This window comes from Mugil cephalus, chromosome 7 (genome assembly GCF_022458985.1).
Source record: "Mugil cephalus isolate CIBA_MC_2020 chromosome 7, CIBA_Mcephalus_1.1, whole genome shotgun sequence".
NCBI classification, from domain to species: domain Eukaryota; kingdom Metazoa; phylum Chordata; class Actinopteri; order Mugiliformes; family Mugilidae; genus Mugil; species Mugil cephalus.
In genome coordinates this window covers 28339373-28367329 of record NC_061776.1, presented here as the reverse complement: position 1 = coordinate 28367329, position 27957 = coordinate 28339373, and the positions used below count along the sequence as shown (strand labels likewise).

Here is a 27957-nt window from a genome sequence, read left to right as displayed (position 1 = left end):
CATTCTTACCAGAATCTGCTGTGGCGATGAATGGCAGTGTTCTACCACAGTTGGCTTTTTTCTCTGCTGTCTCACCAAAGACCTGGTCTTGTTTCCTTCATACCCCGACCTGCTACAGTCTGCCACAAACAAAGCCTATCGAGATGATTTTGCTCAGGAGGTAGAGCAGTCGTCCAATAACTAAAAGGTTGGCGGTTCGATTCCACCCCATTACTAGTCTGTCTGTTGTGTCCTTAGGCAAGACACTTAACCCACCTTGCCTCCAGGTGTATGCTCCCTGGTGTATGATTGTGAGTGAATGATGTTGGTGTTGGTTGGAGGCTGTAGGCGCAAACTGGCAGCCACGTTTCTGTTTGTCACCAGGGTGTGACTGTGTGAGCGAATGAATGATGCATACTATACAATTGTAAGCACTTTGAGCATCTGGAAAAGCCCAATATAAATCCAATGCATTATTATTATTTATTATTATTAAACAGAGACTATACCGTGTTTCCCCTACCAAACTTCAAATAGATGAAGATAGTTGTGAACAAACTGTCTTCATCTGTTCACTCGGCCTCTACCAGTTTAAAGTAATGCCGTTCAGACTAAAGAAATGCCCCAGCAATGTTTCAGCGGCTCATGGAGTTCGTACTTGGAGAGCTGCGTGGAAAGATCTGTTTTGTATACCTCGAAAACATCATAATCTACTCTACCACCAAATAATCTACAACACAGTTTCCACATTCAAGCAGTTCTGGACAAACTACATGAGGCTTGTCTCACTGTTAATATGAAGAAAAGTCAGATCTTCAGAAGCACCAAGTTGTTTGGCCGCGTTGTTTCACCTGCTGGAGTCGAAGTAGACCTTGAAAACATAAAAGCTGTTCAAGATTTTGCTTCCCCTAAGAACATCAAGGAGCTTCAAAGAGTTCTGGGAATGGATGGCTGGTACCATCGGTTTGTGCCCCAATTCTCTGAGCTGGCAGAACCACTCACTAAACTAAAACGGAAGTGAGCACCATTCATTTGGACATCATCTTGTCAGACAGCGTTTCTTAACAGCATCTGGTTTCTCCACCTGTGCTAGGCCATCCGGTCTTTAACCTACCTATCATTGTGTACTCTGATACTCTGGTAGTCGGATCAGCAAACTGGATTTGGGGCACAGCAGATCCTTGCTTTTGCCAGCCAGACTCTAAATCCAGCAGAGCGTAACTATTCCACGACTGACGGGAATGTCTCGCTGTCTGTGCCCTTGAGAAATGGGGGTATTATCTGGAAGGCCGACATTGTACCGTGGTGGCAGATCATTCCTCTCTTGTGTGGGTTTTCACAACTCAAAAGCCCAGCTCGCGGCTTATTCGGTGGGCACTGCCCCTACAAGAGTTTTCTTTTACAGTAGAGTGCCATAAGGGCAAGTACAATACAGTGCCAGATGCCTTATCCCAAGCTCCTATAGAAGATAGTCAACACCCACTTGCCACTTGTGCTGCTGTCCTGTGCTCCAAAAGGGACACTTCCAGGAATCTTCACATCACAGATGTAGAAATTTGGAAAGCTCAGCAGGAAGGCTCTGCTATACAGGATCTATATGGAAAAAATAATGGAAAAGGGAGAAATTACTGACAATACAACCACAAAGTTCACGGTTCTGGAGGACAAAGTGTACAGAGTAGTGCAGCTGCCCAAAAAACCCTCTATCAGATATCAACCTCTCTCCGTCAACACCTGCTCCATCATTATCAGGATGAATCGCTAGCTCAACATCCTGGAAGGTATAAAGCCTACAAATAGTTACAAGCTGTGGCGTACTGGCCAAAGATGAGCTTTGATGTGAGAGAGTATGTCTGATGTTGCCAGGTCTGTCAGTTTCACAAACCTGAGACCAGAAAAAGTCCAGGTAAACTCCAGCAAACAGTGATAAATGCACCTTGGGAGATGCTTAGAGTTGATCTAATGGGTCCCTTCCCGGAGGTCAAATAGCAGTAGCTACCTGACTACTACCGTTGGTGGGTTGAAATGTTTCCACTTCAGACAGCCACTGCAAAGATAGTATCCCGGGTTCTCAGGAAGCAGATCCTGACACGCTGGGGTGTCCCCACTTCCATTCTGTCCGACCAAGGCCCTCAGTTTATGTCAGGTTTGCACTCAATACAGCAGTACATGAGTCCACAGGAGTCACTCCAACTGAACTCAACCTCTGCCACCTGTTGAAAGGGCCTCTGGATGTGGAACTGAGTAAACAGTTATGTGGTCCAGACTCTCCTGCATACATAACTGCAAACCAAATTTCTGAATTCCAAAAATTTGTGTTGGGCAACCTGGAAAAAGCAAGAAAAGGACAGAAACACAACTATGACAAAGAGAGACGAGATGGAAATTTCACAGACAATGATCGTGTCTGGCTTCGTACTCACCCTTATTCAAGAGCTGACCAGTCATTTTCAGCCAAGCTGGCTCCACGGTGGAAAGGTCCGTATCGGGCGACCAGGAGAATTGGACCTAACTTTGAGGTTGCCAGGGAGGACACCAGAGAAGACCTCCGTGTTGTAAATGTGGCCCAACTTAAGCCATGCGTAAGCCATATGATGAATAATATAACAGAGTAATGGACAATGATGAGAATACTGAAGTAAATGAGTTTAACGAAAGTGAGAAGTATGAACGAAAATGAGGACACAAACGGAACCTAATTTCTTGAATTAATTATTCAGATTTGTTTAAGGTTTGTTATCATCACGCATCAACTTTGACTTATGGAAACTTCTTGCTTCCACAGCGGTATCATCGGGTAAACCAGTAGTACCGAAGCGTTGAGAGCAGATTAATGGACAGTCATCCAAGTCAAGACCTCAGCAGAGTTTTCCTCAGCGTTATGTAGACAAAGTGACAAGTGTGAAGTTGCCATGTAGCAGAGTCCGATGGCGTGTTGAAAACTGGTTATCATTGATGGAATTGAAAAATACTTTCGATAGCTGGTCGAAAATATCTTCAAAAATATTATGAATTCATGACTGTCTTAACAGTTAAAATAAAATTCAGCTTGTACTTTGAAAAAGTCATGCGTTAAATGTGGATAATAATAATAGTTTAAGAATAAAACTTAAACACACCAACTGGTGGGGAACAAAAACTTCATGTTAAAGTAAAAAGTATCATGAAGACAAAAAGAACTGAGAAGAGAACTGAATAAGTACAGAATTAAACTGGACTAAGAATGGCCGGACTCTGGTTAGGGTTAGGGTTGCAGGGTGTGTCCTGTAAACAATAATAGTAAGCAGCGCTAACTAATATCAAGAAGAAGGAAAGATAGATTATATTCGGGCTAGACTAACCAGTCTTGCCTTGTAGAATATAGACGTATTGCTTGTTAAAATACATTCCAAAGACATTTCCTTAACTAGCCTCTGGATGGCAGTATGGCTCCATGGTAGAGACTTGTGAAAAAAATACTCAAGGGCTAACTTTATCAAATTTTGAGTTAGAAAAACTAACAAAACTATAAATTGACACAAATCATGAGCTGAGTATAGCAATTTTGGTTACAAGTGTACATTTCATAGTTTGTAGTTCTAGTCAGAGAGAGATCTTGCAGTTCTGCATTTATTTATGAACACTATCTCCAGGTGGTCTAGGCGCCGAGGAGTTATCTGTGGTGCCTGTTGGTGGATTATACAGAGATGGGAGAAAAAGTGTTAAATCCTTGTACGTTGGCAAAAGAATGTGCTTAAAAGCTTGTTTTATGGCTTTGTTTTATGGACTCAGAAATCTGCAAAGGAAACAGTCCTGTCCATCATGGACTGTCTGACAAAGTGGCCCCTCCTGATGGGTCAGGGGAGAAATAAAATGTTCTCCTACAGTAGAATACTGTGATCAATAGTGTCAAATGCAGCAATAACATCTAGCAGGACAAGTATAGAGACAAGTCCATTGTCTGAACCCATGAGGAGATTGTTGGTAACTTTAACGAGAGCTGTTTCTGATCACACAACTGATTGGCAACAACCTTTTCTAAAACTTTAGAAATAAACTGAAGGTTGGAAATTGGACCATAGTCAGCTAAAACATCTGGGTCAAGAGTAGGTTTTAAGTAATGGTTTAATTACAGCAGTTTTAAAAGACATATACTGCTAATAAAGATTAGTTTATCTGATTTAATATGGAGGTGTTAATTAGTGGAAAAACGTCCTTGAGCAATTTAGTCTGGATGGGTTCTAGAAGACAAGTTGATGGTTTAGATGCTTTAATTATTGAAGTGAGCACAGGAAGATCAATTAGAAAGAAATAATCCAAATATTGACTAGGTCCTACCGAGGTTTCTAATGTCACTGTACTTACATCTTTGACAGCTGTTGGAAGAATGCCTTGACTTCTATCTCAAACGTCAACAATTTTATCAGTAAAGAAGCTCATGAAGTCATTACTGCTGAATGACTCAACAGAACACAAGGTTTCTTCCTCAGCCACAGCCACTCTGCTGCCAGGGACATGTTGTTTACTGCGGCCCTCTGGCTTCCCCCGCGTGTGACCAGCTCCCTTAGGAGAGCAATGGTGGACCGCACATGGGCCCTCCACCCTTGCTGCTCAGCTTCTGCTGCCATCTCTGCAGATTTTTTTTCTCTGACTTGCTTGAAGTGTTCTTTTGTCTTTGTTGGTGGGAATACTGATGAACCACAGAGTGGAACTAGCAGACAAGGGAGAAGATTTTTTTGCTGATTTCATGTATAAAAGCAACAAATGGGGAAGATGTCCAAGGGGTGTGAATGCTTTTTATAGGCATTGTAATGCCAGTCCTATGTGAATAGTGTGGAGGTTTCATGGTTTTCATCAGTGGTTATTATATTATATTGATTTTATAGATTTGTATATAGTGTCCGTTTAGTTAGTTTGTTGTACATGCCTTGTCTAGTTTAGTTATTTATTGAATATTTATCTTTTGCACTGACGGGAGAGCTGTACCTAAATTTCGTTGTGCAATGTATATTGTTATATGCTACCGTGCAATGACAATAAAGACTCTAATCTAATCTAATAGTCAGTCACTCCAATTAGAGACAAGATATAGACAAATAAAACTGCATGGATGGACGGAGCAGATTGAAATTCTCGAAACTCAAAGTTCATCCTGTCACTATTGCTTTTTTTCTCTCCATATTCTCCAGGTGGACCATTACCCAGTGTCCATTTACACCCTGCCTGAGGGATCCGACACTCAGTTCAACTTGGTCAAAAGTATTTTTCTTGGGAAGGTCTTTGGTACGTGTGTCGATTAGCTTTCTTTTCTCTTATACCATTATTTACTATAATTTGGCGGTAGACTAGATTTATTACACACTTACACCACTGCAAGGCTCTTATATTTACCTCAGGTGAATTTGGTCTCAATAGATGCTTTTAGGCCAAACAATTCTGTAGACAGATCCCAACGTTAACTTCCCGATGAGGAGTTCCCACAATAACTTACGTGGTTCTATGTCACTTAACTGATTGCAAGCTGTTTGTTAACATATGTTTTACCAATGATTACACTTACACTTTTGTCTGAACCAATCACCTTCCCTTGTGTGCAAATTTGTAAAGGTTCTGACTGGGCAGCACCTACACTGAAATGGGAAGAAGAAGAAGAAAAAAAAGATCTTAAAATAGATCTCCAACAGTTATAGAAATGTTTTTCCTCATCGACCTGCTTCTTGCTAAACAACAAACATCTGCGGCTTTTTGCATGCTCTGTACTTTTTAACTGTTTTATAATATTGTGTGGCCTTTAAGCAGAAATTACAGTATATTAAAACAGCCTCAACTGGCCTGAAAAAAATCTGTTGACAAATCTGTTCATAGATTGAATCATCTGAGGTACAAAGAAAAAGCAGCAGTGTCCGAAACCCATTTTGTTAAGCTTAAAAGCAGAATTGTATAGATCCTGACAATATAAGATTCTTAAATCAGCAAAACGGTAGTTCAGTTGTTTTGCTTCCGGTGAGCATTTAAATATTATAATTAATAAAAACATTGTTGTGCCATTTTTGTAGAAACAGGACAGATTGACCCAATCCTAATTGAGCGCTACAACACGCCAGGTTTTGTGGGTTGCCTGTCAAGAGTTCAGTTTAACAAGGTGGCACCACTGAAAGCTGCTCTGCGCTCGGGTATGGCAGCACCCATCACCATTCATGGGATACTGGTTCCATCCAACTGCGGAGCATCACCCCTAACCATCTCTCCCATGGCCTCATCTGGTGACCCCTGGCACATAGAACCAGGTAGACATACACTGTAGATGCAGTTTCAACTTATGTGTCAAGAAACAAAGACTAAATACATAAGAATAGCATGTCAGCATCCCATTGTATAACAAATGTTAACTCTATCCACAGCAGGAGTTGTTTTCCCCTTCAACGAAGATAAGGCCAGTGGTGATGGCGTGGATCGCAACTCTGCAGTAATTGGTGGTAAATCTGGTTGGACATGTAACTATAAAATGTTGGAGCTGCAACTGGAGATACTTTTTTAACTGTTAATACCCACAAGGACTCCACACATAATGACTGGTTCCATTATGAGGCACACATAGGAGTAAACACAGACACAATTGGGACAACAGGGAACAATATATTGGACAAATATTTAAGTAAAATTCTTGTGCATTTCTCTAACAAAACAGAAACAGACTTTTAACAAAAACTTTATTTTTGCACCTATCAGATTGTGTTTCAAAGGGTTGTTGTATTGTTTATCACCTCTGTGTTGTAATACTACCTGCCACATAATGGTGACATAAACCCAAGAAAAAGTTTAGAGGGACCCACCCCTGATCCAAGTTGGACATGTTTAGTAGGGTGACTTCCTATTCATGTTTAAGCAATAGGATACCACTATTGTGGGACACATTAAAAGATTATTTTATCTTAATAATGAGAAAGAATGCACACACAGAAAAACTTGTGTGATCATTTAATGATTTCTGCAATAACTGATGATATTATCAGGTTTATTACCTTGATTTGGAGATTTCTGATGAAACAAAAACATGTTTTGTATTGCAAGTAGGAAAGTTGGAGATGTGGAGTCTGAAAGAAAGGGGTTTGTCATTAAACGTAGATTGTGTTTTTTTGTTTTTTTACTGTGTGCCTTGGAATTTAAGCTCTAAGAGAATCAGACACCATAGATCAACTGATGAGTATATATTTTGTTTGCAGGGGTTGTCTCCGTGGTGATATTCACTGTCCTTTGCATCATGGTGTTTACGATCCGTCATATGTTCCGCCATAAAGGCTCCTACCATACTAATGAGGCCAAGGGAGCAGAGTCAGCAGACTGTGCTGACGCAGCAATCATCGTTAATGACCCAGCCTTCACTGAAACCATTGATGAGAGCAAGAAGGAGTGGTTCATTTGAATCCTCAACAACTTGGACACAAGAAGCTAGTATGTATGTAGTTTGTGAGGCTTAGGAAATAGTAGTGAGATGACCACCTGTGAAATCTTGAGGATGTGCTGTGTGGTTTACTTACATACTTTATGGATAATAGGCACGATGGCATTGCAGTATGAATATTGAAGCACAAGACATGCTGCTGCCTAGCAAAACCCATGTAAGATTTGTTCTGTTTACAGTTGGTAGTGTAATTGAAAGCCTGCTTTCTGAAGATTGCGCTATGAATTTACAGGCCTTGGATGAGTGAGTGTAAGCCTTATCTTTTATGTTTTTTTATATATATAATTCTGAATTTGATTTGACTAAACATTTCATGTAATTTATCTGTTTATTTATATTTGTCACATGTATTTTTCTCATTAAATGTTTTATTTATTTGCTTTTTAAAATAGTTTTATTGCTATGTGGAATGTTCTGGTGTTTCAGCTTGTGATATGATTAATAGTGATGATTATTATAAAATGTCATGTTTGATTTGCCTTATTTTGTATTTAATTATTTATAATTTTTGTGTGTACCAATGTCATACTCATCTTTGATGGGGATGTTGCCTCGACTTTGGTTTATTCATTGACTTGTGTCGCTGAATCTTGTATTTTATTGTTTTGTGGATTTTAGGAAGTTTAGGGATGAGTTCTGCTGTTTACCATAGCCCCAAAGAGAGTCCATCAGCCCTTTCTTGTGGTATTCACCGTGTCGTTAGAAGAAATTTCAAAAATGTTTTGAAAAATAGTGAAAGATAGGAAGTTAATATATTGCAGTTTAGCTGTATACAGATTTCTTTGTAATCTTAGAATACATATTTTAGGGTGTGAAATGTAAAGTTGTAGTGAAGACGAGTCTACCTTACTTAATCTATCCATCTTACCCTTGATTTCCACTATTTCTGAAAACTTAAGCAAACATGTCATGAAACTCTGACCTCTCCAAAAATTCTAGTTAGGAGGCAGTGAATACCCCAAAATGAATCTGTTTCCATACAGTTTACTAATGGACATGGTAAACAAAATACCATTAGAACGCAGTATAAGTGACATTATGGTTCAAAGACTGACCACAATCTATGTTATGGAGTGGATGTACTGCACACTAGTCTATTTAAAGCACTCATTCTCACATCTTTCACCTGATGTTACTGATTGAATGCCAAGCATTTTGATTACATGTCTTCCTTGAAGACATGAAACCAAAGTTTCATAAGTTACCATTTGAGTTGCAGAAGACGCCAGTTGACAAAAGCATACCTCAGGTTGTTTGTTGCTAGCGATGACCGACCACAATAATGCAAAACATTAAACATTTAGAAAGTTTGTTACCATAATTGGATTTAAGAAGAATTTTCTAAATCTCCTCTTCTCTTTATCATGTAACCCAAAGTGAAGCATGATTCATTTATTCTGTGCATCCAGCACACTGACAGGTTAGTGAAGAGTTTAGTATAACTAAATGTAAGAATTAACGTGGTTTGTTACACAACTGTCTGGGAAGTCGACCTTGGACACATTGTCTTAAAGTATTTAAAAAAAAACAACAACAGACGATTAAATAACAAAATAATCTTTCTATTGTCATCTATAAGGGTTAGAGAGGGAGTTAAAAATCATGTAGTGGTGACTACAGTGGTGTGAAAAAGTGTTGGTCCCCTTCCTGATTTTCTTATTTGCTTATTTTTTCACACTTTATGTTTTAGGTCATCAAAGATAACACTAGTAAACATAAAATGCAATTTTATATGAAGGTTTTCATTATTACGGTAAAGCAAAAATGATCCTGTGTGAAAAAGTGGTTGGGCCACGCTTAGCACCAACAATTGCAACTCAGCAGTGGTTTTTTATCTTGGAACTCTGCAGGCCATTTTTGCCCGGTCTCTTACAGTGGAGTCATGCACACTGACCTTAACTGAGGCAAGTGAGGCCTGTATTTCTTTGGATGTTGTTTTGGGGTCTGTTGTGACCTCTTGGATGAGTCAATGCTGCACTCTTGGGGCCTGCCACTCCTGGGAAGGTTCACTACTGTTCCATGATTTTTCCATTTGTCAATAATGGCTCTCACTGTGGTTCACTGGAGTCCAAATGCTCAATTACTTTCCTTCTCATTTGTTCCTGATTTGTTCTTTGGATCTTGGCATGATGTCTAGCTTTTGAGGATCTTTTGGTCTACTTCACTTTGTCAGGCAGGTCCTGTTGAAGTGATGTCTTGATTGAGAACAGGTATGGCAGTAACCAGGGATGAGTGTGTGGCTGGAGAAATTTAACTCTAGCTGTGATAAACCACAGTTCTGTTTTAACAGGGGGTGCAAACATGTTTTCCACATTTAAAAACTGCATTTTGAGTTAACTTGTGTTATCTTTGTCATATATTTAAATTTGTTTGAGGATTTGAAACATTTAGGTGTGTCAAACACACAAAAACAATCAGTGTGGGTGCGAACACCTTATCACACCACTGAAGGTGCAGTATGCAGTTAACATGTTGATCGATAGTTTTTCTCATATATATAAGAAAAAACTGCCCAGAAAGTGTGATCGTGGTCACAATGTAAATATGTCCATAGCTGCTGCTGTTACATCACAGGATACTTATTGGTTGGGGGCCAACTTAAACCCTACCGAATAGACTGTCGTACTACCATGCTCAATACAAAACATCTATAACAATGTTACAAATCTGTGATAACAAAAACAGACTAGAAAAAAATGCCCAGAAAGTGTGATGGTGGTCACAATGTAAATATGTCCATAACTGCTGATGTTACATCACAGGATACTTATTGGTTGGGGGCCAGCTTAAACCCTACCGAATAGACTCGTACTACCATGCTCAATACAAAACGTCCATAACAATGGTACAAATCTGTGATAACAAAAACAGACTTGAGCTAAACTTCTTTTATGCTCCCAAACCCACGACAGTCTAAAAATATAATCCTGACCAATCCATAAACTGTATAGTTCTGCTGCAATCATGGAAGAATTGCTCTGACTCCATCTGGGCAGCAACCTCTGGGGATGGATGAATGCTGCCTTCAAACTGAACTTGTCAAGCTCTGTGATGAAGGAAGTTGTGTAAGTGATGCCAAAATGCTTGGCATTAAAATGATAACACTGGCCACAAGTCATGAGAACACTGCTGCTACGCAACTGTCATCTGACATATTTAATGAAAAAGGATTACCAGAGTATTTTAACACTTTCCCCTGACATAAGACAAAACTCTATGTTGCCATCGACCAAAAAATCTACTTGACCTCTCTGTGTTCTCACATTGTCAGAAAAACATAACTAGTAAATAAGGGAAAATGCCCTTTGTGCATACCACATGAGGGTCGTAGATTTATAGACACCTCTTGTTAACAAAAACCCATTATATAACATATTTTTACACGAACGAAGAGGCCTCTTTATCATGGGGCAGCTATTAAGACACTTCCAGTACATGTTCTAAAATAATAATACATTTTATTTAGGAAGCTCCTTTCAAGTCAACCAAGGACACTTTACAGAAAGGAACAGATTAATACAACAATAGTCAATATTACAGATGTCGGAGGGTAAAGAGCTTGGGAACAGAGTGGCTGAAAGCTCTGTTCCACATGGTGCAGAGGTGAACAAAGGGGACAGTAAGGTGGAGAGAGGAGGATGTGAGGGAGTGTGCTGCGGTGGCGATGTGGAGGTAAGACAGATATGGAGGGGCAAGGCTGTGAATAGCTATGAAGATGTAGAAGATTTCTAAATTGAATTCTTTGTATGACTAGGAGCCAGTGAAGTTCCTCTAGGATGTGAGTGATGTGGTGGGAGGAAGGGGTTTTGGTGATGATTTGTGCAGCAGAGTTTTGGACCAGTTATGGAGGGATTGTGGGGGAGACCAAAGAAGAGAGAGTTACAATAATCAAGACGGGAGGTGAAGAGACTGTGGACAAGAATGGAGACAGTGTTGGGGGTGAGGGAGGGATGGAGTCAGTTGATATTTTGGAGGTGAAAGTAGGCAGTTTGAGTGGTGTTACACCCATACTTTTAATCTGAGGGGAGGTGGAGACTGAGGAGCTATCGATGAGAACAGGGAAGTGGTCAACTTTGGAAAATGTAGATGGGGCGTCAATTACAAGAATTTCAGTTTTATCACTGTTTAATTTCAGGAAGTTGGAAGTGAATCAGGATTTGATTTCAGATAAGCAGGCAGCAAAGGAGGTGGGTGGGAGTGTGGAGTTAGGTTTACTGGAGAGGTAGAGCTGGGTGTCATCGGCATAGCAGTGGTAGTGAATCTTAAATTTACGAAGGTAAATTTGAAAGAATTCAGAAAAATAGTGCCCAAGGACGAGGTGCCCAGGACAGAGCCCTGTGGGATGCCTGTAGTGACTGCAGAGGGGTTGGATTTGAAGGTTTTGAGCTGGATGAACTGGGTGCGGTCTGAGAGATAGGAGTGAATCCTATGAAGGGCAGTGTGAGTGATGCCGACAGTGGAGAGTCTACTAAGGAGGATGGGGTGGGAGATGGTGTCAAAGGCTACTCTAAGGTTGAGGAGGATGAGGATTGAGAGTGAACTGGAGTCAACAGCAATAAGGAGATCATTGGTAATTTTCATGAGGGTCATTTTGGTGCTGTGGTGGGGCTGCCACACTGGAAAGTGTCATAGAGGGAGTTTTGTGTTGAGTGTGTATGTAGTCGAGTAGCAAGTACTTTCTCGAGGATTTGGGATATGAAAAGTAAGTTGGAGATGGGGTGGAGATTATTGTAGTTGTTAGGACCAGAGCCAAGTTTTTTCACAATTGGGGTGATGGCTGCAGTTTTGTGGGATGACGGAACAATTCCAGTGTTGTGTGATGAGCAAATGATAGCAGATATAAGGGGAAGCACAGGCGAGAGGCATGACTTGAACAGGGTGATGGGAAGGGGGTCAAGATGAGAGGTAGAGGGTTTAGATTTGCAGATGAAGTCAGTGATTTAAAAGTCATCAGGAAGTTGGAAACTGGAAAATTGCTGGCAGTGCTGCGGAGGTGAAGATGAGGAGAGAGGGAGTGGACCTGAGTATAGCTGTTGGTGGATGTTGGAAATTTTATCATTAAAAAACCGCCTTAAGGATTTACAGGTGTCAGTTGAGAACAGGTAACGGGTAAGGAGTTGGGCCTATCACCCGACTCAGTCTCACTCAGTTGCTACCTCTCTAGCAACCGACAGCAGCCTGTGTGAGAGCGAGACATGAGTTCACTAAACTAGATTCTGTTCTTTCACTAAGCTAAAGCTTAAACTGTAGCTTCGAGTGATAGTGACCTCTAATCATTGTAAATAGTTGTATAGATTAATTTGTAGCAGACTTAAGTAGGAGTGAGAAGCCTTTTTGATGGAGTGTAAATATGAAATGTTCAAATGAGGAGAAGACAGAAGTAAATAAAGTCCAGTGGGGTGGAGTCGTTCAGTGCTGCAAAGTCATTGGGCTGTTGCCAGGTTTCAGTCAGACAGGGAAAGTCAAACTTGCGGTCAGTGAGGAGATTGTGGATGAGGTGCCCCTTGTTTGTGAGTGGATGTTAAGGAGTCCAAAGTTGATCCTTAGTTATCTCTTTTTTAAAAGGAATAAAGAGATGTTTCTACAAACAAATATTTGTTATCTCACATATTTAACTATGTCTCATTTTACATCATGGCATTTGCCTCTATTGCAATTTATATTATTTGAATGCACTGTAGTGTATTAGTAAGTTAAACAAAGACGGGATACATTTCTGTTTGATTAGTCACTACAGCATTGCATTGCTTTTCCTTCCTTTATACAGTATATAAGGGAAAAATGTACTTCTTGTGGTTTTCTCATTGTCTTTAAAATGCCAGTGCTTCTTTTCCGAAAGATGTAAAATACAAATAAAAGTACAAGTACAAGGATAGCCAAGACATCTTGGCTATCCTGGGTGAACTTAACACAAAATAGGGGATAGGGGAAAGTGGGATATGTTATGATAAGTTACCATGGAGATTTATCCTGTGGAGCTAGCCTGCTCCAGACCAGGCTAAATTCCGGGATCTATTTAATCTCATCCCTTATCTCAGTCAGCAGTCCCCACAAAACCAATATTTATTCCACCGACCACTACACATTGTTATCACATTCAACTAGACCCACTGTCATTATTTAAACATTTGTGATCTTTAATTGCGATCATTTTAGATGATTTTGATCAGTAGATAGTTTAGTTTCCCATAGACTATATATACAATACACACCCTGCATGTCGGAACACAAATAAATGCAGGACAAATCCATATTTAACAAATGAACAGACAAATGGCAGGCATGTATGCGCAGACTATACAGTGCAATATAAAATAACACAAAAATTCTTTGCCATTGCAGGCTCAATTTAACTTAAATTTAAAGCATCCATCTCTGCCATTGCAGGCATTATTACATTACATTACATATTACATACATTTATTCAACTTAAATGTACAGAATGCATTTTAACTGAAATAATTTAAGACAGCACTCTGGGGACTCTCGCCTCAGGCAGGCCACATAGTGGAGGACAGCTTAGGCTACAGTAATGTCATATGACCCTTAGACCCTTAGATGGTGTAGACATTGTAAACATGCCTTCAAAGGTCATCTCGATCCAAGCCCTTTTCCTGGCATGGGCATTGTTATGTGCAATACTACAATGTCACTCTTAATTTAATCCATGCTTCACATTGCTGTACAGAATCTCCAATTTTTTACATTTTGGTTTTTATATTTATTTCACATTCACCACATTTCATCTTACTCTTTCTGTTACTGGCAGCAGGCATGCCATTACACACAATATGCTGCTTTTGCCACCCAGTTTTGCGTATTTCTTCTCTTGCTCTTTAATTTTATGTATCGCTCTTCACCCTTCTAATTGCCCTCGGGGGATAAATAAAGTTTTTTTCTGATTCTGATCATTATATGCCTGCTGTGCTTCCTGAGGGTCTGTATATGGCTGTGAGGCAAAAGACTGGCAGGCATACCCTCTGTCCCCCAGCAAGTACACCAGAAAATTCACCTGTGAATACAAAATGTCATCATCACAACCTCCTAAATAGAGTGACATTCTTGACACAGCCAGGATGTTAAAAGTGGTTAGTAATAAGGGTTATGTGTGTCAACTTGTGACAGGTGTCAATAGATTGCAAAGGACTGAAAGATTCGGGAGTCATGGACTGAGCCAGGCCACTTTGCCACAACACTGTTGATCTGATTAGCACTGCAGACCATCTGAAATTACAAGATGTAGAATATTAAACCAATCAATGCACATCACAAGCAATGAACAGCGCACATGGATTGAAAATATCAAAAAGTCACATTCACCTGAATGTTAATGCTGTGGAAGGATTTCCTATTCACAAAATCTCCCGCATAGGCACCTGAGGAGGATTTTATTTTGATGTGAGTGCAGTCAAATGCACCAATGATATTGGGAAAACCTGCAACACAAAGCATTGAGTATCCTACTATGACTGTTAGCACTTGTAATTTGTATTTGCACTTGTAATAATCCTGTAATTTGTAATTTCCCTATCACATTTAATAGGATTCATCATATACACACAGAGAGACACACACATGCAAACACGCATAAATAAATGAAATGAATAAATGAAACATGGAGTCGCATTTCCATAATTTCACTCACATCTGCCGATGTTTCTGTGCAGTAGTTATTGTGTGTTTATGTGTTTATGGGGAGAAGTTAGCTGCTCACGTTGCCATGGTGAATCAGTTAATCTGTGATCAATCGCGGGGCCTATTTGAAGAGTTACATGCACACTCTGAGCCAAGATTAGTTTAACCTGGCTTGAAGAAACCATAGACCTCCATAGATGAAAATGTGTCTGCTCATCTGGCTTGGTATTTGCGCAACCGATTAAGCCTGGACGCTCTATTTTTGGATTCGTTGAGCCCAGAGGGGTATTGCACAAAACTAGGATAAGGGATTAATCCTGTTGGTTACCCTGGATGAATTTAACCTCAAGTCGGTTGCACAAAAGCAAATTAACTTTATCCCGGACAAGTAACCATGGGAATTCATCTTCTGCAGCTAGCCTGCTCCAGACCAGGCTAAGAACCAGGATAAGATCAATCCTGTGTTGGATCTGTTGTCAACATTGCAAGAAATTAATGTGTTTTAAAGCATTTCCATGGCCTTTCTGCACGTTAGATAATTTCAATCATCCTGCATCCAAATATTACAAATGCAGTCATTTAATTTTCTCTGGTTGACTTATAGTTTTAGTAGGATTTATTAACACAGATTATGTATAAAGAAAAAAGCTCATGTCAATAGACAGAATATTTGAGCAAGTAAAAGAAGCAGCGAGAAGGTTTAGCTTTTCCTTATTAATACAACACCAATACTTATGTAAAAGAAAAAAATACACAGGAAAGAGAAAGAAAATTTAAAAGGAAAAAGAATAATATATCACTTCTTGAATATTTGGACTAAAAAGAGGCAAAGAAAATGATGACTTTACTGTTGGATCTAGGGTTCCACATCATTCTGACTTTCCTTTTTAACTTCAACAATCTTTCTAATCATTCATTTGGTTTCATTACTGTCAGGCTTAGTGTTATATTAAAGTACAGTACTTTTAAAGACTACTTGTTGAAGTGCTGTAAGAGGTCTGATTAATGTGTGGATCAGTGCAGTTGATTAAATTTTTACTTTTAAAGATTGCTGGAATTTCAAAGATAGTCTAAATTATGACTGATAGGGGAACATAGTTTACACATAGGTCCAACTCCCCATTCACTCATTTCTTCTTCACAATGGCATGCCATTCTTATATTTGTATGATGTGTGGTGTATATTTGTCCATTTGTAATCACGTATGATATTATGAGTGTGTAACAATCTAGGTTAAGAAATTATGCATCGTTATAAGCTACATTCTCTGGTGTTTTGTTTCCCAGACAACATTGCTGGCCAGTTGGTCAGAGAACAATATATTGCCAATATTCTCTCCTAAGCTTAAATGCTGAATTTAGAATTTTTGCCAATAAATGATCTTGTGTGGTACCTTTTTTCTGTGTATGTGCATTTTGTCTAGTATTGGTAGCACACTGTGTAGTCATATTTCAAAATCCCGCCTCTCCAAATCACTTGTATACCTCACATTCATGGTATTCATGGGGTCCTCTCCTTTCTTAAGCCTGCTATATTGTGCAGCACTGTGCATACTGCAGTGTTGTTGCATGGCCTGGGTGGGGAAACCCTCAGGTGGATTCACCTAATAAAATGCATAATTTTTTAACCTTTAGTGGTAAACTCATAATATCCAAGGTGCTTACAAATATAATGTGTAGTTTACCTTGTGAAAGTGTCCTGTGAATTAGACTAGCCAAAAATACTTGTCGTAGACTGATCCAGGCCACTTTGCCTCTACATTGCTCACAAGGCAGGCACAAATCACAAATCATCTGAAAAGATGAGATGTAAGCCTAGGCTAACTTATCCTATGAATAGAGCTCTAACGAGGCTATTGTCCATGGGAGCCTGGAGGCTCAAGGTGTGAATGATGTTGAAACTTCTTGGGGACAGAAGTCAAAACTGAATTGTAAATCGATAGTATATTAAATCTCAGTCCACCTCTGTTTAGAGAAGGTTTTTCCACTTTGACATAGATGGCTTCCCTAACTCCTCTCTCAAACCATCTGTCCTCTCTGGCCAGGACTTTGATGTTGGTATCCTCAAAGGAGTGTCCTTTGTCCTTCAAGTGGAGGTGGACTGCTGAGTTGTTTCCTGATGATCTGGCTCTCCTGTGTTGAGCCGTGCATTTGTGGATAGGCTGTTTGATTTCCCCAATGTACAAGTCTGTACATTCCTCACTGCACTGGACAGCATACACTGCATTACTCTGTCTTTGTCTGGGTGTTTTGTCTTTGGGGTGGACCAGTTTCTGCTTACGTGTATTGCTGGGTTTGGAATAAACTGGAATGTGGTGTTTTCTGAAAGTTCTCCTCAGTTTACCAGCCACAAAGGGGATGGCGATGTTCTTCCTTTTGCTGTGCCCCTCTTCCCTATCTTTCCTGGGATATCTTTTTGAGCCTTTGACAAAGGCCCAGTTGGGATATCCACATGTCTTGAGGATTTGTTTGATGAGTTTAGCCCTCCTTCTCCTTTCCATCCTGTCTGTGTTCGGTGCTGGTGGGTTCTGATGATTCCTAGTTTGTGTTCCAGAGGGTGGTGGGAATCAAATAACAAATACTGGTCTGTGTGCGTGGGTTTCGGATATACTTCAATGTTGAGGCTTCCGTCTTCTTCCACATGCAAAGTGTATTATTGGTTGTTTTTATCTGACTTGTTTTTTTCTTCCTGTGCATTGAACCAGTCAAATGGCTTTATTTATTTATTTATTCTTTTGTCTTTTTGTGCTGTTTTTAATTTGTTGTTTTTTTTTCTGGACTCGTTGTTTCCCATATCTTGCCGCTAAGATCAAATGCAACAACCTCCTGCAGAATGGTACATGCCCTGACAAATATATCCACAAGTGTACATTGTACACAGAAGGTGTCTGCTACATTGCCGGTACTTACAACAGTTAAACCACCAACTGACCTCACCCCAGCAGAGGACAGAGCCTTAGAATTGAACAGAGATAGGCCTGTATTGGAGGGGATCCCCACAGACTCAAAAATAAGTCCCTCCCAAGACGATACCACCCTCTTCATACAAGGTACATTCTTCCATCTTTACGTGGGACATAACCAATCATTCATATTGAATCCATTTGGACTCTCTGGTCCAACTTGCAGTGTCTAAGAACACCATCACGCTGTTGTAAGTACTCCATGAAAGGCATGGAGTACTAGTAGGCATCTACTAGCTTTAATATTAATTCCATTAAATGTGATAGGGAAATTACAAATTACAGGACAAGTGTTAACAGTCATAGTAGGATACTAATTGCTTTGCGTTGCAGGTATGCATTTGACTGTAACCACATCAAAATAAAATCTGCCTCAGGTGACTGTGAGGGAGATTTTGTGAATAGGAAATCCTCTCACAGTATTAATGTTCAAGTGATTTTTTGATATTTTCAATCAAAGAGCACTGTACATTGTTTGTGATGTGCATTCATTGGTTTAATGTTTTACATCTTTTAAAAAGATCTGCAGTAATCAGCAGTGTTGTGGCCTGGCATGGTCCATGCCTCCTCAATCTTTCGGTCCTTCGCAATCTATCGACACCTGTCACAAGGTGAGCTTATGGCTGTGTCAAGAATGTCAGTCTATTCAAGAGGTTATGATGACATTTTGTATTTACAGGTGAGTTCATTGGTGTACTGCTGGAGGACAGAGGGTATGTCTGCCAGCCTCTTAGCCTCACACCATATCCAGACCCCCAGGAAGCACAGCAGACATACCCCGTTAGGACAAGGGCTCAGATTAAGTTGATCTTTGGCCTCCTGAAGGAACACTTCCAATGTCTCTACCATCTAAGGTTAGCCCAGACAGGACATGTGACATACTGTGGCCTGTGCTGTCCTCCACTATGCGGCCTGCCTGGGGAGGGAGGGGGCCCCAAGAGTGCCATCAGACGGTGGGCTGGGACAATCTGGCTATCTTCCCTGATGACAACAGTGGTTGGCCGGTCAGAGACCAATACGTCTTAAATTATTTCAGTTAAAATACATTGTGTAAATTTAAGTTTTAATATAGCCTGCAATGGCAGAGACACATGCTTAAGAGTTAAGTTAAACTGAGCCTGCAATGTATACTGTGTATACAGGCCTGCCATGTATCTGTTCATGTTAGTATGGATTTGTCCTGCATTTATTTGTGTTGTATAACATACTTTGATTCTGTGCTTTCTATCTTGTAGAGCACTGTGTGACTTCAGTTTTAAAAGGAGCTGATGGTTTACTTGCTTTGCTTTTATTTATACTTATTCAGTAAGATTGTGTTACACAATGTGTATTTATATTTATATATGATGTATACTTTTATATACAGTCTATGGGAATCTAAACTATCTACTGATTGCAAAACCATCTAAAATGTCGTTATTTAAACATTTGTGATCGTTAATTGCAGTGATTCTAGTTGAATGTGATAACAATTTGTAGTGGCAGTGGAATAAATATTGGTTTCCATTTGTGGTGACTGCTGACTGAGATAAGGGATGAGATTAAATAGATCCTGGAACTTAGCCTGGTCTGGAGAAGGTTAGCGCCACAGAATAAATCTCCATGGTAACTTATGTCAAAACATATCCCACTTTTGTGCAACCGGATCATGGTTAAGTTCATCCAGGATAACCAACATGTCCCGGCTTAATCCCTTATCCTGGTTTTGTGCAACAGGCCCTCGGTCTTAAATTAGCCAATAAAACAAAACAAACAAACAACACAAGCAACACAATAAGGTATAATAGACAAAAACAAGCAAAAATAAAAATAAAAATCAAATAAAAAGCAGAATATATAAAACAAATACTGATAGCATAGACTGTGGTACAACATAAAATGGCAAGCGTACGGACATGTTAGCCTCTCTATCCCATAAAATTCACATAGGGACCATTAACAATATGACGAAAATGATGATTTTTATATGCTGCAACAAGTTATTTAGACTACATGAAACAGTACTTATGCATTTTGAAATATTTAGAAAATTTGAACAAACGAGACAAGAAAATACATAATTGTCAAAACGTTTATTGGATCGAAATGTACAATACAAAACATAAAATATAACTGCTAGGATTTCTGCAGTGGATAAAACACAATTTTGCAGTTCAGTAAACCCCATCAGAAACACAGAAATACAATATAGACTAAATTTTGAACCATTCTTAGTTAGTGAAGGAAGAAATGCGGTTAATATTGGCTCCTTAATTTGCCAGGGTTCCCAGCCATCCTACTTAATCAAGCCACCAAAGTAGGCGGTGACAGTCTTCAGCTTGTTGTTCAGGAAGTTCTGCTCCACTTCTATCTTCCCTCCTGGACCCGCCAGTGAGGCTACCTGTTGTGAAGGGGAAATGGTGACAGTATATTAACAGACATGGATCAGTCTTTCAAAGGTGTTGGTAAAATTCTTTTCTCTACTAATAAACCTAAGAATGAACATAAAATAAATCTACCATTAGTTTAAACCATTTTGGCAACCAGGCTTTGGGAAATAAAAGAAAAAGAAAACACATGCCACACCACAAAATCTTTCAATATATTACTAATACAATATATGTGCCAGCACATTATCTTAATGAAAATGAATTTAAAAAGCCAGTTCGGATTCTGCTTCAGAGTTACTTTTAATGGCAAATGGTTTGTCAAACAGAATCGTGTGAGAAGAATCATGAATGAAAACTGTTACAAGAATGGTGCACTTTCAAAAAATACTTGGGTGAAACGGTCTCTTGCTGTTGTCACCATGGGCTGTTCACGTACCTTAAATATGCCTTTATGAAAATGACTACATTCATCAATGCATTCATAATTTAATAATATATCAACAAATGCTTCTCGATCACCCATGTGAGTGCATCTTTAGGTCCGAGGTTCATCAGAAATCTGGACCCAGTCTACTTTAAATTTATTTAATGCATTGTAATGCTATTTTAAAGTACTCTATGGTACCCTAAAAATGGTGGCTCTATGACATATCCTAGTAACACATATACCATAAATGCTGTTACTGTTCTTGTGAAATAACAAGATATTGAATATGAACGTATTAGCACACAGTATTTACATACTGACCTGGTCCATGTCAGCATTGCGGGGCAGGAAGTAAACGATGTTGTCTGATATCAGTTTGGCCAGACGGAAAATCTCTAATGTGTCTAATGTTAAGGACATTTAAAAGAAAATATAACATCTATATTTCTTGTTCATAAAGGTGGGACACACTGATGTTAATTTAAATGTAAGGACAACAGCAACGATATTTCATGAACTATGTTCAAGTGAGTGAGACAAGACGCCAAGGGATCACCAAAAATGTCATACTCTGGTGAGCAAGAATAACCACACAAATTATATGCGTTGAATACCGCACGTAGGCCCAAAATAAACATCCAAGAGCCAGAAAAATCAAGAGACCCCATTGGAAACACTGGTGGAAAAAAGTTTTCGGACAACCTAAAACTTTTACACAATCTCAAATATTATCATAAAATATTTGTGGGAAAAATCTTGTTTGTGTTTCAAAAGGTGTGGCTACATTAGACAGACACAAACAAATACAAATGATATTTATTTCGTTTATTGTTTACAAGAAAAACTAAAAATGCCAGTTCTCAACATTGTCGGTATCAAAGTTAACTTAAAAAATTAACAAAACATAAAATAAAATAAACCTTCACATCATCAAATTAATATTTAGTACTTTTTGAAAAAAGCACCTGAAAGAGTGTCTGCATGTTGCCAATAGCTATGTGATCTTGACCTTTTTAGATTATTCTTAGTGTGTTAATGGTTGTTTTTTTTTGTCTGACTTGTTCTTGGTTTTCTATGCCTTGAACCAGTCAAAATGGTTTTTGGTTGTTTTTGTCTTTTTGTGCAGTTTTAAATTAGTTTTTCTGGACTTTTTTTGGCAGCAGAATGGAAGGACTGTGTGCACTTAATGGAACCCAGAGGGAGTGTGTCATGAGAAGTGCTTTGGAGATCTGGGTCGGGGCTCTACAGGCGGACACACTCCGATATGATCCATGCCACTATTGCTATGCAACTGGCCAAACAACCACATCACCTTGGACACTGTTTTGCTAACTACTTTTGTATATTTTTTCATGATGCTAATTCTGTAATTTTTTTATGATTACACTGTTTATTTTATTTTATTAGATAATACTTATTTTTATTTTATTTTAATCGAATCTAATTTTATTTTATCGTTCTTGTGGTTTTCACTTGAGTGTTTACTTTTATGTGGAAGGGACATATAGTGACAAAGTAATTTGCCTCGTGGATCATTAAAGTCTGTCGAAGTCTATTAGCACACAGTAGAACTCTAATCCTGGTTGGTATGTTCCTCACAAGCCTTTCACATTCAAGTACATGTTACTCCGACTAAAATTGGAGTTGCAACTGGAAATCGATTTTCTTCGTCATGTATACACTTAATTGGACTTTAAACTGGATAATGGCTGTGCGCATGCGCCGCAACCACTGTGCTGGTGTATCACCCCGGAACCAAAAACATCCAAGAAAGCCAGTCACAGAAGAAGAAGGTAAACAGAGCTGGTAAAAGGGATAGCATGCAGTTTATCTGCACCATTTGAAATGCTGGTCCGTCGCATGAACGATTCTTCTTTATTATATGACGTAATGGGTCAACCAGAAAGGGGGCCACATTAAATTGCTGACAAGACACATATCGCCACCTAGTGTGCAGGAGGAGGACATCGCGTCAGTTATTTGATTTTCTCCGTTGCATGTACACTGGGTCAAGGGCCGCATTCTGAAAGTCAAATTTCGAGCATAGCTCGAATAAGCTGTGCATGTAAATACACTGACTGTTGAGGGGTAATCTTTTCCCATTCTTCTTTAATTACTACTTTTAATTCTTTGGTTTATGCTTTGAAAGAGACCCTTTGATAATCTGCCACAATTTTTCAATGGGGCTCATGTCTGGGGATTGAACTGACTACTAAGCCCACACTACTCCACACTTTATCCAGGTCAAATGTAGGTTCCAAGTCTGGAACATCTTTCCTCCATATTCGGCCCAATGCCAGGGGTCTATAAGAATGCTGCAATAAGAACCAGTAGAGTCTTGACACGAAACCGCTTGTGCTCCCCGCAGAGTGAAACACTTTATGAAGTGGATGTGGTGTGAGAGGGCCCTGTAAGGGGACTCCATTGTCTTTTAAAGTCGATCTCTTCTACAAATAAAAGAAAAAGGAGGTATGTGGTATACTATGCTTAACACATATGTTCTGGAAAATAAGTAACCCCTCCTCCCCACAAATATCACCAAGTGTACAAATGTTTTTGTTTTCCCAGTCAGGAAAACGAATGTGGGCCGCAGACAAAAGAACAACCAGCTAATTTCTCCACCCCCCTTTATACTATTAAGTATGAAATAATAGGACCAAATCTTTAAATCTGCATTTAAAATGAGAGAGAGAGAGAGAGAGAGAGAGAGAGAGAGAGAGAGAGAGAGAGAGAGAGAGAGAGAGAGAGAGAGAGAGAGAGAGAGAGAGAGAGCGAGAGAGAGAGAGAGAGAGAGAGAACAGGAGAACGGAGAGAAGCTGCTGCTGCAACGCTCACCACGCCGCAACTCGCGGACAAAGCAGGGGCATGAAGTGCAATATGACACTACTTCGGTTTGAAAACAAATGAGCATGGCGAGGCAATTAACGCTGCAGACTGCATACCATGCAAACGGTGTTTTAAAACGTGGCTTGCTAAGGGTGGAAACACCCCCAACTTAGCCAAGCACTTAAAGGACAAGCACCCAGACCTGCACACCGAGTTCAGGGAACGACAGGTACCCATGAAAAAAAAAAGCCACATTCAGTGTTAAAGGCAAGTAACGCCACCCCCGTTCACTCTCCACAAAAGTAGCTCTGGAAGAAAAAAAGGTTTAAATAACCTTTTATATTATATTATATTATATTATATTATATTATATTATATTTTATTATATTATATTATATTATATTATATTATATTATATTATATTATATTATATTATCACAGTGATTTTTAAAAAATTTTGTCATACATGTAGACATGGTGATTTACAAGAAATCTGAAGTGGTCCCTCAATTTTTTTCCAGAGCTGTAAAATGCATGCATGCATGATCTTTATAAAGTAACAAACTTTTACATACACATTGAGCCATTTAATATGTTATAAAGACTACAGCATAGTAAAATACCATTTAAAGAAATTGGTCCTACTTAAGACGGCCTTAAGTAGGACCTAGAAAATACCTAGAAAAGAAAGGCTTAGTGTTTTGAATCGTCCAGTAGATGGCTGGGTTTTGAGGAGTTAAAATAGTAATTTTGCCTTGTTTTATGCATGAGAAATTCAGATTGGTACCCCAAAAAAGAATGAATCTCTTTTTTGTCAATTCCTTCTGTAGAGCTGTGTAGTCGTTAAAATTATGTTGCAAGGCAGCATCAAGGGTTACATATTTTAACTCCAAAGCTTCCAATTTGGCTGCACGTTCCTTGTTTTGTGTTGATGCTTATAAATTAGTATTGCTCCTTATAAAGCACTTCACTGCCTCCCAAAGATAATGGAGCCAACACTGAACTCCAAAAATTCACTAAAATTTGATTCAAACTGGGCTTTGAAAGCTTAATTTCACAGTAAAAAAAGAATTGAAGCGCCACCTAGGGGCTTTAGTGGGAGATGGACGAACCATGACTGAACAGAATATTGGTTTGTGATCAGACCAGGTGACTGGAATATAATGCGCATATTGAATATTTTAAAATAGATCTTTTGAAGCAAAGATAAAAGCTAGCCTCGAAAAGGAGTGTATGTCTCCATGAATAAGATGAAAAGTCTTTTAAAGAAGGGTTTAACATACGCCAAATGTCAACCATGCCTGTGTTGGTTGCCCACTGGCACAACACTTCAGATGGAAAACGTTGGTCGCTAGTCCCAGTGCCAATCCTGTGAGATCAAGCAAAGATTTGGTCAATAGTTTAAAAAATGTACTATCAAACACATTAGGCAGAAATAAGTGCAATGTTTTTCCCATCCATGAGGCAGCAGACAAAGTTGAAATAGGGTGATAAAACTTGTTGGCGAAAGGACCCACATCTTAGTGCAATAAATGTGATTCCTGAATCATAGCAAAATCTATATTTTTCTTGCAGAGGAATTCTAGAACAGTGGTTCTTTTGTGTGGAATGTTAAGCGATGCCCCAACAACAGTAAGTCTGGATCCAAAAAAGAAAAACACCCCAAAACAAGAAAAAATAAAAAACATTGAAAACACCCAAAAGGACAAAAAAGCAAGGAAGGTGAGAAAACAGCAACCTGTCAAATCTTCCTGATAAATCCACAACTGGATAACTAACTCAAGAAACTCAAATGTCCGGCCACTCCGGTGTGGCAGCACACCACCAATCAGTTCAGGTGGTGTAGATTTCGATTTAATTATTTTAGTAACAAGTGGATGGCTTAACCATCTCACTTCAGTGTGGTATGGCAGGCTATAGGTAATGTTATTGTCACTGAGAAGGCTATCAAACCGACGATGATTCAGACATCTGGCTCGGATGAGGTTTGAAAAACCACCTCCATGATGTGGTCCATTTTTAATGACTTACAACATAATGTCTCCTGGTGCAATATACAGTGAAATGTCCAGAAACCATCTCCTCCATTAAGGGCTTGTACTTTCTCTTTGAATTTTGTGACGACACCTGCTTTCTTTCCAATCATGGATGGCGCACCATCTATAGTCTGACAATGCGGGACCAGTCCACTCCAACTCTGTCCACTGCACCAACGAGAGAGCTGAAAAGGTCCTTGGCTGTTGTGGTATCCATCCACTCCACAAAGAAATATGACCAGTGGAGCTACGTCTGTAATGTCAGTACTCTCATCAATTGCAATGGAAAATGCAACAAATGACTTGACTTTCAGTTTCAATTGGCTAAATCTAAACCTATATCTGCCGATAGTTCTGAAATCCTTTCCACTATAGTATTCCTCTCCAGGCTAATATTGGTAAAAAGTTGTCATTTCTCAGGACACACGTGTTCAGCCACCTCCATCATGCATGTTTTAACAAACCGACCATCGGAATATGGCTTTATTGCTAATTGTATTTCGTTAGCAATTAGGTAGATGGCTTTTACCACTGCTTCACTGACTTCTCAGCTCTGGGTGAAAGTGGATTGCTGTTTCCTCAGACTCACCAGCAATTCATTAACTTTCCCTATTTTCTCTCTTTTTTTTTTTTTTGCATTTTTTCACTTTCAAATTCATCCTGCGTGCCGGATCAAACCTTGTTGCATGCCAGTTCTGGCCCATGGGCCGTACGTTTGACACTCCTGGGCTACTGAGTGCCGGTCATCTGCTAACACAGACTCAACCTCCGCTAAAAGCGATAATAAAATCGGATTTTAAAATAGCTTTTTTAAAAAAATATATATAAATAAATAAATAAATAAAAACTGCTGAAAGACTGCATCTGCACTTCCTAGCATTCTGGCAGCAGCTGTACCCTTCTTGGCTGAGAATCTGTATTTTCAGGCGTGTCTCCTGCGTTAGGTTCCTTGTTTTAGGCATTTTTGTCTCTGAAGAACTTTTAAATGTACTCACTTTATATAAACACAAAGCACGGCAACAGAAAAATGTGTCTTTTAATAAAAACGGCCTTCACTAGTGGATTACTGGTACGAAAATAACCAAATACTGAAAATGTCTTATGTATTTTTATGGAACCAATCAATTTTAAGTGTTTAATGGCTGTTTCAGGATTTTTTTAGTGTTTTGTCTGTGACTGTACTAAAGAAATTTCCAACCTAAGAGTGATTCTTAGTGCATAGGGTGTCCGAAAACTTTTTTCCACCACTGTTTGATAGAAATCATAAACAAAACCCAAACAGTAATGTTCTGATTGCCTAATATCAATCATACTGCTGTATCAAAGGATATCCATCAGGCTCCATCATGGTCCTAATGTCAAACACCTCAGCAGTCAGGTAGTCTGGTCCTCCCCATGGTGGTGACAGGAAGACAACGTCACCTCGAAGCCGGGATGCCAGCTGTAGAAAGTCCCCTTGAAGGAAATCTATTTGGTTCGTAACATTGTATACAGCAGCATTGTGCCGGGCCATGTCCAACCGCATCGCATCGATGTCAATGGCCAAAACTGAGATTGCAAAACAACAGTAAAAAGGAGAAAGAGACACTGACTCATTAGTCTTTCGCCTTAATGCAATGTCTGTAACATTTCTAAAGATGAATTAGGACTTAAAATTAAAGGGTTGAACATTAAGACTTAAGGGCAGTTAAGAGGTTGAATGTTTTTTTTTTGGCATAAGCAAGCAGAATTTTGATTTACGAATTTTGTTCTACTTTCCTTCAGCATGATTGTTTTATTTAATTTATTACAGTGTTGATGATGAGAATGTAACCTGTGGAATTAATAACAAGGTGGACTGTATCACAGACTACACAAACTTCTGCAGGGACACTGCCATCCCACTTAGGACGGTTATGCTGATTCCTTATCAACAAACCTGGGATCAACAGTAACATCAAGGAGCTTCTCAACAGAAAGAAGCAGGCCCTCAGGGAGTGTGACAGAGAAAAGCTCAGACTCACTCAGCAACAACTGAAGAAAGCAGGACTACAGGCAGAAGGTGGAGAGCAAGTCGAGGAACAATGACACCAGAGAGGTGTGGAGGGAGATGAGGACAATCACAGGGTATGGCAGGAAGAGCAGCTCCACCTTCATCTGCAGCGGAACATCCGGGGCACACCAGCGGTGGAGACAGTCAGTGGACGAAGCTCAGGAGGCTACGACCACACAAAGCAGCTGGACCAGATGATGTGTGCCCCAGGCTGCTGAAGGACTGTTCAGCACAACTGCCTGTGCCCCC

The 27957-nt window shown here is 39.5% G+C and overlaps 2 protein-coding genes across 9 annotated transcripts in view; one reads left to right on the top strand and one right to left on the bottom strand.

Moving 5' to 3' along the window:
* The window catches only part of cntnap2b (contactin associated protein 2b), an 85186-nt gene extending 77210 nt beyond the window's left edge, over nt 1-7976 (top strand). For 2 of the 3 annotated variants that reach the window (XM_047588477.1, XM_047588479.1), the window contains 4 exons: nt 5148-5241; nt 6015-6245; nt 6360-6434; nt 7182-7976. In XM_047588477.1, the coding sequence (XP_047444433.1) occupies nt 5148-5241; nt 6015-6245; nt 6360-6434; nt 7182-7381 (600 nt within the window). In that variant the 3' untranslated portion in view covers nt 7382-7976. The remainder of the gene's footprint in view (nt 1-5147; nt 5242-6014; nt 6246-6359; nt 6435-7181) is intronic. The other variant, XM_047588478.1, reaches the window with a different exon arrangement.
* Nucleotides 7977-20075: 12099 nt separating this feature from the next.
* tgs1 (trimethylguanosine synthase 1) overlaps nt 20076-27957 on the bottom strand; it is a 31937-nt gene continuing 24055 nt past the window's right edge. For 5 of the 6 annotated variants that reach the window (XM_047589598.1, XM_047589597.1, XM_047589600.1 and 2 more), the window contains 3 exons: nt 27008-27224; nt 21136-21214; nt 20076-20398 (listed from right to left, as the gene is read on the bottom strand). In XM_047589598.1, coding sequence (XP_047445554.1) covers nt 20294-20398; nt 21136-21214; nt 27008-27224 — 401 coding nt within the window. In that variant the 3' untranslated portion in view covers nt 20076-20293. The remainder of the gene's footprint in view (nt 20399-21135; nt 21215-27007; nt 27225-27957) is intronic. The other variant, XM_047589602.1, reaches the window with a different exon arrangement.